Here is a 10570-nt window from a genome sequence, read left to right as displayed (position 1 = left end):
ATGCGGGGGCTGCTGATTTTGAGTCTCCTGCTGGGGGCTGTCCTTGGCAAAGACGACTTCGTGGGGTAAGAGGGGAGATGGGGAGGACTCAGCCTCCAGCCACCATCTGGAGGAGATGGACAGACAGACACACTCTGGGAGGCAGGCTGACCAGGGACCAGGGCTGAGAAAGGGCCCGTCTGTCAGGGCCGCCCCCTGAGCCCTAGATACCTAAGCTCTGAGGAGGAATTTCCCGGAGAAGAGGCAGGAGGAGGCTTGGCTGGCTTTGGAGAGAGACAGAGAGTCTCCACAGGGATTTGGGACATCAGCAGTGTCCAGAAGGTTCGCAGGAGCCCAGGCCATCTATTGCGTAGACCCCTTGTGCTTCCCCCAGCTCAGCCCAGAGGACTGAGGCCCAGCCTGGGTTTCTAGGCACCTGCCGCCCTCCTCCCACCGGGGAATGTGCACGGCCAGTAGGGGCTTCGCAGACCCTCAATCTCCCCTTCCGCTCCGCCCAGGCACCAGGTGCTCCGAATCTCTGTGGCTGATGAAGCCCAGGTCCAGAAGGTGACGGAGCTGGAGGATCTGGAGCACCTGCAGGTCAGAGGACGGAGGAGCCTTCCCTGAGGCCCCGGGTGCCTCTCAGCCACCTGGGCCCGCCCTCGGCCCTCACCGACCCCTGGAGCCTGGGCTCTCCCCCCAAGCCTTCTAGAAACAGCCATGGGACTGATCCTTGTTAGGAAGTGATTAAACCCCCGGTTCCTGGATCTTGGTGCCTTTGATCACCTGAGCAAAGGGGAATCCCCATTCTAGTCCTCCCCCCGCCCCCTGTCCCGCTGTCTCCAAGTCCTCACCCCACTCTGCTTTCTGGGCCGTTTCTCTGATCATACTGGACTTTGTCCTGTGTCCAGGGGTTCCCTTCGTCCCCTGTCCCTAACACCCCGATTGTATGAGAAATTCTGCCACCAACACCCTTTCCCAGGCTGGCCCTTCCCCAGCCCGCTGGGACAGTGCCGGTTCTTGTCCTTCCCAGCTGGACTTCTGGCGGGGCCCTGCCCAGCCTGGCTCCCCCATCGATGTCCGAGTGCCCTTCCCCAGCCTCCAGGCTGTCAAAGTCTTCCTGGAGGCCCACGGCATCGAGTACACCATCATGATCGAGGACGTGCAGTCGCTGCTGGACGAGGAGGAGGAGCAGATGTTCGCCTTCCAGGCCCGGGCCGCCTCCACCGACACCTTTAACTACGCCACCTACCACACCCTGGAGGAGGTGAGGGACCTCCGGCCACGCCCGCAGGCACCAGGCTCTGGGTCAGGCTGGCAGAGCCTGGGTGTGCGTGGCACCTGCCCCGTCTTCACGTGGCCTGGGTCCCACATTGCAGGGCTCACAGCTGGCCGGCTAGTGGAGCTGTTAAGGGAGGCATCTGGGTGCCTGGAAGCCATTAAAGCCGGCCTTCCCTCCTGTCCCTTCTCAGATCTATGGCTTCATGGACATGCTGGTGGCTGAGCACCCACAGCTTGTCAGCAAGCTCCAGATCGGCAAAACCTATGAAGGCCGCCCCATCTACGTGCTGAAGGTAATGAGCTCCTGCAGGTGGTGTACACGGCACATACGCAAGAATGGGCACCCGCATCCGTGTGTAGGGGGAGCCTGTGGTCACGGGGAACACAGTGTTTAACGACGCTCCGTGCCAACCGTGGGAAGGTCTGAATTTCCATGCTGGTCTAGGTGTGTGCGCATCTGTATGCACAATTTTCACTTTTAAGTGACCTACGTGTTTCCAATCAAGTGTCACATTGTGGAAAGTATCCGGGAGTTGGGGTAACCCAGACCAAATGTTTTGTGATCTCCAATGGGGAGGAACAGGGTGGGGCTGAGGGCAGGAGGCCACGTTCTGTGGGGGTCTCTGTCCAGGCCGCGCCCCTATGCCTCACCTGAGTGGTAGCCCCACAAACAGAGTCTCAGCCTGTGATACCCAGAGAGCAGCTGGCCTCTGGCCCCGGGGCGAGACCAGGCCCAGCCGGACCACCTCTCTGCTCTCCTCGTTTAGTTCAGCACCGGGGGAAGCAACCGCCCCGCCATCTGGATCGACACGGGCATCCACTCCCGGGAGTGGGTCACTCAGGCCAGCGGGATCTGGTTTGCAAAGAAGGTAAGCCTGGGGAGCTGAGGGGGGCTCTGGCCAGTGGAGCACTGGTGTCCGAGGCCCATAGAATACCGGCCTCCTCTTCCCACCCAGAAACCGTGACGGCAGAGGGGGGCCGCGGGCAGGTGTCTACCGGTCTAGCATGGCAGACGCCTGAGCTGGCCCACTCCACCTCTCTGCCTTCCCACCCTCACCAGATCACACAGGACTATGGCCAGAACCCGGCTTTCACCGCCATTCTTGACAACATGGACATTTTCCTGGAGATTGTCACCAATCCTGATGGTTTTGCCTTCACCCACAGCAAGGTATCCGCCGTCTCCTGTTCTTGGGGGAAAGCAAGTTGGGCCTCTGGTTCCTGAGACTAAGTTACTCACCCCTCTTCTCAACCTCCAGAAGGGAAGGGAAGGGCAAACAGACCTGCCCCCCCTAGACCAGGGTTCTCAACCTCGGCGTCCTTGCCATTTTGGGCAAGCTGAGTGTTTAGCACATCCTGACGAGTACTCATGAGATGCCAGTAGCAACGCCCTAGTTGAGATCACCAAAACGCCTTCAAACATTGCCAAATGTCCAGTTGTGTGTGTGTGGGGGGGGACAAAATTGTCCCCAGTGGAGACCCACTGCCCCAGACCTTACCTCCTGGTTTTATTTCATTGTTACGGCAGGTACAGCATGCTACCAATCGAATGCGAATGGGGTGGGCACCTCATACCTTTTCACTTTCCACCAGAAGAAACTTCTGCCCATCTGCCACCCACTGTCTCCTCCTCCATTCTCCTTCAACCAAGAGCCCCCTCTACTAGTATACATCTTCCTCCCGACAGCCAGTTGAGAGTGGTTTCCGATCCCACGCCCTGTCCACACCCAAGCTCCGGATCAGGGTGCTCTGAGTTGCCTGAGGCCGCTCCAGCCCACACTGCTCCCCGCGGGTGCTGAGCCCCAGGCTCGCGGGGTGATGGTGACAGACTGGTGTCTGATTCCTTCCTCAGAACCGCTTGTGGCGCAAGACTCGATCCATCACGGCAGGCTCCTCCTGTGTTGGGGTGGACCCCAACCGGAACTGGGATGCTGGCTTTGGGAGTAAGGCCCAGTGTGATCTGGGAGCAGGGATGGGACAACTGGGAACGCCTTCTTACACGTCTGTCCTATTGCCCCCCATCCCTGTCCTGCCCCAGCAGCAAGGGCTTGGGGTGGGGGTGGGGGGTGGGCTCAGTGAGGGAGGTGGCACTCTGAGGCTTGCTTGCCCCTCGTCTGTAACGAGGAAGTTCCTCTCAATGGAACTGAGATCGGAAACCTCCCTAGGGGTCTTCAGGCCGCCCTTCTGTGGCCACTTCACTGCAGGAATGGGTCTGGCTTGAGAGCCCTTCTCACCTCCTGGGCGGGTCCACCATCTCTGCCCACGGCCTGGAGAGGTGGGCCCCCCAGGTTATAAAAGGCCTCTGGCCTTTCCTTCATCGGAGGGTGGGGTGAGCCCTCCTACATCCACCTCACCCCCGACTCCGTGCAGGGACACTTGGCTTCGCTGTGAGGAATGCCAACTACCCCCTCTCTCCTCCTCAGAGGCTGGAGCCAGCAACAACCCCTGCTCTGAGACTTACCATGGCAAGTTTGCCAATTCCGAATCGGAGGTCAAGTCCATCGTGGACTTTGTGAAGAGCCATGGGAACATCAAGGCCTTCATCTCCATCCACAGCTACTCCCAGCTCCTCCTCTATCCCTATGGCTACACAACAGACCCCACCCCCGACCAGGCTGAGCTGGTACGTGCTCACCCCTGCTTGCCCTTGGATCCCAAAGGCAGCTTTGGGCAGCGGGCCTAGGGTTTCACCCATCAGATCTGCATAAGGCACGAGGGTCTACACATGCCTGACACCCTGTTCCTCCCTGGGCCCCCGAGGGCTTGGGGAGACGGGAAAGACAGACCAGCCTCACTTTTCGTCTGGGAAACGGAGGCATCGAGTGGTTGAGTCACTTCTGTCACGTGGCAGACTGAGAGGAGGGGCTAGACTTTGAGCTTGTACCTCAAGTTCACACTTGGAGCTACAGTGTGACCCAAGGGCAGTACAGTGCCAGCCAGACATCCTGCAGGGTCAGAGGATCCCAGCTCCTGTGTTCTCTGCTGGGGACCTGCTTCTGTGGGGTGCGTGTCCCTGGTCACCCTGCCACCCCTGGGCTGCCCTGGCCCTGCTGTTCCGGGGGCTTGGTGTTGCTGGCCATGACGGGTTTGGTTTGGCATTTTCTCCAGGATCAGCTGGCCAAGTCTGCTGTGACGGCCCTGGCCTCTCTGTATGGGACCAAGTACAAGTACGGCAGCATCATCAAAGCCATTTGTAAGTGGGCGCATGGTCTCTGTGTGTGGCCCTGGGGGGAAGCTCAGTTGGCCAAGGGTGCCCAGATCCGGGGACCTGGGCAAGGAGCCCTGCTGATAACTGTGGGCTCCGTGGGCAGTGCTGCCCTTTCTCTGCTTCTCCAACACCTGCAAACAGACATGTCAGCTCCTCTGAGAACTCTGGTCCCTTGTCTTGGGGTTAAGTCCAGCTTCATGGAGAGTGAAGGTGGAGATTTCTGCTGGCATTCTTAGATCACCCAGAAATTCAACTTAAAAAACATCCCCTGCAGTGCCCTTCAATAAGAGAATACATCACTCTTTCCCCAGCTTGCTTATGCAGTGACTGTGGTAGGAACACGGCTACACAACAAATATTTGTCGAGCACCTACTGTGCACGAGGCCTTGTTTTACCTGCTTGGGAATAAAATAAGCACAGATTTAAAAAAACAAAACAAAAACAAAGCCTTACATTCTAGCCAGGGAGACTGACAAAGACCAAGAGTAAATGGTACAGTATGTTCAGGAGTAAAAGGAAAACTAGAACAGGGTGAGGGGACCCAGGAATCCTGGGGGTGGGAGTGGGCGGGTGAAGGGAAGGCCTCAATGAGGGAGTGACATTTGGACAAGCGTTGAAGGAAATACGGGAGGAAGCCAAGAGGCTATCTACCCGGGGAAGAGCTTCCAGACGGAGGAAGCTTCTAGAACAAAAGCCCTACCTTGTGGTTTGGCCCAGTGTTGTGGGACTAGCACAGAGACCCTCGTGGCTGCAGCCGAGTGAGAACACAGAATTGTGGAGGCAGGTGGGGTGCAGGCGGATCCGTGGGGCCCGGAGGGAACGCACCGAGTTAACCAGCTGACCGGAGGCAGGAGCACTGGAAAAGCAGGGCACAGGGACAGAGGTGGGGGGCGTGCACGTCTCACATCCTTCCTGCCCTCGGCCCAGGTTCTGGGGGGTCACCACCTTCCCCAGGGCTGGCCTTGCTTTTGGACTCCAGGCCTTCTTGGGCGACTGATTCAACACCAAGTCTGAGGCCTTTGCTTTCTCCAAGGCTGTCAAGTTCTGATATGCAGCCGCATGCCTCCTCTCTGCCCAATTTGAAACCAGCTTCCTAACTGCTTGGTAACCGCAAATCTGGGCCAAGTTTCTCCTGAAAAGACAGACAAGGAACTTTTGCTTTGACTCTGGCCCTTGCACTCCCCCCTGCAGACCACGGCCCCAGGGGACAAATCCTGGTGACCCCCGTGGGTAGCTGGAGTATTTGGAGGCTTGACCAAAATGGCTCCTGGAGGGCGGAGGCGGTTTTCAGTGGAGCTTTTGCAATCGCAGGAACTTTCCCGCATCCCCAGGGAGAGGAGAGCCCTTGCTGGTCTCCCTCTGGGGGCCTCTTGGGCTGAGAACCTTCTGGGGAGTTACTTGGGAGGAAGCCAGGCTGCTGGGTCAACAGCAGGCACGGAGTAGATGGTGACCCCATCAACCCTGCGGGGGCTCCGGGCTTTGGACCATCAGCCTGGCCCAGGAAATATTTCCAAGTGACTGACCTTGGCTCTCCCGTTTCTGCTCCTGCCCAGACCGAGCCAGTGGAGGTACCATTGACTGGACCTACAACCAGGGCATCAAGTACTCCTACACCTTTGAGCTCCGCGACACCGGGCGCTACGGCTTCCTGCTGCCGGCCTCCCAGATCGTGCCCACGGCCCAGGAGACCTGGCTGGCGCTCCAGACCATCATGGACCACACGCTGAAGCACCCCTACTGAACTGGCCCCGCGCTCTCTCCTCTTTAGCCCCCCTGGCCACCAAATAAAGCTCGAGTGTACATGGAACAGCATCTTGGGATGTGCATATGGGAACACATGTGGCGCGTCTGCTTTTTCAAGCTGGGGCAGGAGTGGTTTAGTTCCTGCAGGCCTCGCTGCAAATGTGTGGGTGGTTGGGCTAGCTGACCCCGAAATCCCGCCCCCGCATTCCAAGGGCCTGTGAATTTGTATCCAAGTGGCATCTGTTTTAATTAGACCACCCCGAGCTCAGCTCGTCAGTGGGGTGATTTGTTCATACCTTAGTAGCAAGCTGCAGTCACAGCTGCTAACCAAATGCCTGGCACCCTGCTGTGGCGAGGAATTCCGCTTGTACAATAGTCTAGCTGGTTGGACCCATTCATCTACAACAGCAATAACTTTTAGTATGAAATAGAATAATCGGGTGGCCACTGCGGCCCCAAATATAGATGTTGCAGCCAGGCAAAGCAAATTTCTGTAAAGCAAATAGGGTCTCCCCCTCCTGAATGAAATCGGAAGAGAGCAATTAGGTTAAATAGAATCATTTTCTGAAGATGAACACCACCAATCCCAGGACATCTTAAAAAAATATTTTTTATTGATTTCAGAGAGGAAGGGAGACGAAGAGAGAGAGAGAAACAGCGATGAGAGAGAATCATTGACCGGCTGCCTCCTGCACGTCCCACACTGGGGATTGAGCCCACAACCTGGGCATGTGCCCTGACCGGGAAGTGAACTGTGACCTCCTGGTTTGTGGTTGATGCTCAACCACTGAGCCACGCCAGCCAGGCCCAGGACATTTTATTAATTGTGGTTCATCATGAAGACTGCCTTTAGGGACAGAAGTAGTTTCCTTTACATTTGCACATCTTTTCCAGAATCTTTTGGTCCATTGTCTCTGCGCCCTTTCCTGCCCCACCCACCACCACTCCTGAACATTCACAAGCTTTCTCAAACATAAGGCTCTCCTCTCCATACCCTCCACAGAACCTAGAACTTGCCTTCCCTCATTTGCCTTGCTGGTTCTGATGGCGGTGATATCCTATGAGTGGCTAGCACAACAATATATAGGATATCTCAATCTTTTTTCAAAGCAAGAATCTACATTGTTTTCTCCAAATCTCTTAAGATGTGACTGTAGAGCAGCGGGTTACTCCAACATCCCAACTGAAGCCGATGCTTTCAAGTGGCCCTAGTTTCTATTCAACTAAGATGGATTCCTACAGAAGTCATTGGGAAGTGGGTGGGATGGATCGGCAGCTCCCCAGACAGAGGGGCAGGGGGTGGGGATGGCAGCCTCTTCCTGTATCAGTCGGGTTGGGAGGTCACAATGCATGCAGCTCTACTTGTCTTTTCCCACATAAAATGGCCTAAAGGTCAAGTGCCTGTTTTTAAGGGACCCTTGGGGAATTTTCATCTTGAAGTTGTTTTTTTTTTAATATATGTTTTTTTTGCTGCCAAACAAACTAAAAAGTGAAAAGAATAAAATGGACTATACATACGATATACGTAAACTTATAGGAGGCAAGGTAAAATAGTGTTTCCGCCTTTACGGAAACATGACCTAAAGATTTTAAACACTTCCTTCAAGTTACCTTTTGGCAAACATTTCCCTTCAGTCTATGAAGATAAGCTGAACCCCATTTTAATGGTTCAATTTGCGCAAGTAAAAAGCTGATCAAAGTTTTTGTTTAATAAAGAATAATAAGTGAATAAATACTGTCAGTAAGAAAATATGTCATTTTACAAAACTGGATTACTTAGATTTCAAGGGGTCAAATTGCTTAATTTAAAACTGTGCTCCCTGCCCGGCCGGTGTGGTTCAGTGGTTGAGTGTCAACCTATGAACCAGGAGGTCACGGTTCAATTCCCCGGTCAGGTTGTGTGCTTGATCCCTAGTAGGGGGCATGCAGAAGGCAGCTGATCAATGATTCTCCCTCATCATTGATGTTTCTATCTCTCTCTCCCTCTCCTTTCCTCTCTGAAATTTAAAAAAAATGTATTAAATACACACACACACACACACACACACACACACACACACACACACACTGTGCTTCCTGATAGTAGGAACACTTGACATTCGATTTCCAAAACCATCAATAGTACTTGATATACAGATGCCCAATATATATTTGTGGAATGAATGTTCTCCACTTTTTCTAACGAACTCATGAATTTTATAATTTGTCTAGTATAGACTTGCAAGTTATTTTGAATTCCCCAAGGTATAGTTTAGAAAGTAAGGCTCTGAGCAAGTAAGAGTCAAGGACATGGAAAAGACAAAGAATGAAGCACTAGAATGAAAATTCCATGAGGGCAAGGATTGCATTGCTCTTGTTAATATTTAATCCCTACTGGTTGGCCAAGTGCATGGCACATAGTAGGGACTTAATAAATGTCCGTTAAATGGAGACATAGAAGTCATTAATACTTTTCTTTCATATTTTCAGTGTAGAAAGAGCATTACATTTTGTTTGCAGATACGTATTTTAAAAAATCTATTGGTGAAATTTTTTTATTTTATAAATAAAAGCACAAAAGCTGAAAGAAACAATAATATTAGAAAGTATTGTACCAGATATGAAAAAGCATAAATAACCTTGAGGGGAAAAGAGCTCTTATAAGTAAAAGGAGTTCAAAAAATAGACTAATATTTCAAAAGAAAAATAGGCAATTCCCAAAAGAAGAAACACAAAAAGCCAATAAATGTATGAAAGATACTGATCCTCTGAGTAATCTTTTGGCCAATAAAGAAAAACAAATATACCATTTTCTCCCATGATTGACAAAAAATAAAAAGACCAACAAGGGTATGAAGAAATAAGACTGTCTTCCCCTACTGGTGGGAGGATAAATTCACACCCCTTCCTAGAGGGCACCTTGGCAATGTGGGTAAAAGTTTTCAACGTATCGCCCCTTTGACCCAGAAAGTCCACTTGGAATAATGTATTTTATTAAAATATTCAGATAATTTCAAATATATGTAATTACACGGTTGCAATAATAAAAATTTAAATAAAAAGGAAAAGAATCTAAGTAGATACCAGCATTGATACTAATGTGACAGGTTTACACACAGAGTATCGTGAAGCCACTGAGGTCTATGTTGACGTGGGAAAATGGTCACAACATCCTAAGTGAAAGAAGCCGGCCGTACGATGGAAATGTTCTAAAACAGGACTATGTATGGTTGCACAACTCTGTGAATTTACTGTAACACTGAATTATATATTTTAAATGGGTAGTGGTTTTCCTCTTTATACTTTTCTGACTTTTTTGCAATGAACTTTAATAATGGGGGTTTCAAACACGCCATATAACCCATAGGTAAAGTTATCTAGTATCAACATCAAACATCTAAATAGCCATCTAAATTTGAGCCCAGCCCTGACTGGTATTGCTCAGTGGTTAGAGTGTTGGTCCATGGACCGAAGGATAATGGGTTCGATTCCTGGTCAAGCACATGCTTGGGTTGCATGTTCAACCCTCTCCCCCTCCTTCCATCCCTTCCAGTCTCTCTAAAAATCAATGGAAAAAAATATCCTCAAGTGAGGATTAACGACAACAAATAAATAATAAAATTGAGCCCAGATTCTTTTTTATACTTTGTCATTTCTTCTACTCTGGCATCATATTCCACCATCAATTGCCCAGAACAACGCAATTGTCTTATCTTTGGAAAAATTTACGCTCCAGATAGAGCTGGAAGCAGCAGTGTTTTTACGAAGAGAAAGGGTTCCTCGTGCCTCCAGTGGGGGACCAATCCCTGAAGCGCTCTGCCGTAGCTCAGAGGAAAATTCCCAAGAGCTCCTCCTGCTCAGATTCTGTTCCCCGAGCTTCTGGGGAATTGACTATGGTAATTGATTATGTCTATTCTCCAGGGCTTTTCAAAAATCCTTCTTTTTCAATGAACTCATTTTACTTTTTTTCTTAGCCCTTTATATGTGGCCTGTGAGCCACTGGTGGTCCATGAGAACCCTTCGGGTGGTCTCTGCACTAACACACACACACACACACACACACACACACACACACACACACACGTCTAGCTTTCTGGCTTTGGCCTGAAGTTAAAATTGAAATGTCACTGAATGCAATCCAGAAATGACCTCACTGGTCCCTCATCCAGTGCAGGCTATTCATCATCTCAGCAATTGTTTTGCAAGGGTGAGTGGGACTAGGTGGATTTGAAGATGCAGATGGGCTCTTGCTCTCAGGACTCTAAGGACAGAAACATCATCCTGTGAACACACTAAGACCCAGATGCTACTTTAAAAAAACTGATATGACCAACTACAACATTCACATTGGCCGGATGAAGGAAGAGCTCCGAGAAAAA

The 10570-nt window shown here is 51.5% G+C and overlaps 1 protein-coding gene across 1 annotated transcript; it reads left to right on the top strand.

Annotated features, from left to right (window-relative positions):
* CPA1 (carboxypeptidase A1) lies at positions 1-6210 on the top strand (the record flags this gene model as incomplete). The annotated part of the gene is made up of 10 exons (XM_079785803.1): positions 1-65; positions 498-579; positions 1013-1246; positions 1452-1553; positions 2028-2129; positions 2321-2431; positions 3113-3203; positions 3684-3883; positions 4369-4453; positions 6023-6210. The coding sequence occupies 10 exons, from the start codon at positions 1-3 to the stop codon at positions 6208-6210; spliced, it is 1260 nt and encodes a 419-aa protein (XP_079641929.1).
* Positions 6211-10570: the final 4360 nt, after the last annotated feature.

The sequence above is a fragment of the Cnephaeus nilssonii genome (genome assembly GCF_951640355.1).
Source record: "Cnephaeus nilssonii genome assembly, chromosome: 12".
In the NCBI taxonomy this organism is placed as follows: domain Eukaryota; kingdom Metazoa; phylum Chordata; class Mammalia; order Chiroptera; family Vespertilionidae; genus Cnephaeus; species Cnephaeus nilssonii.
This window is presented reverse-complemented; position numbering and strand designations above follow the sequence as displayed.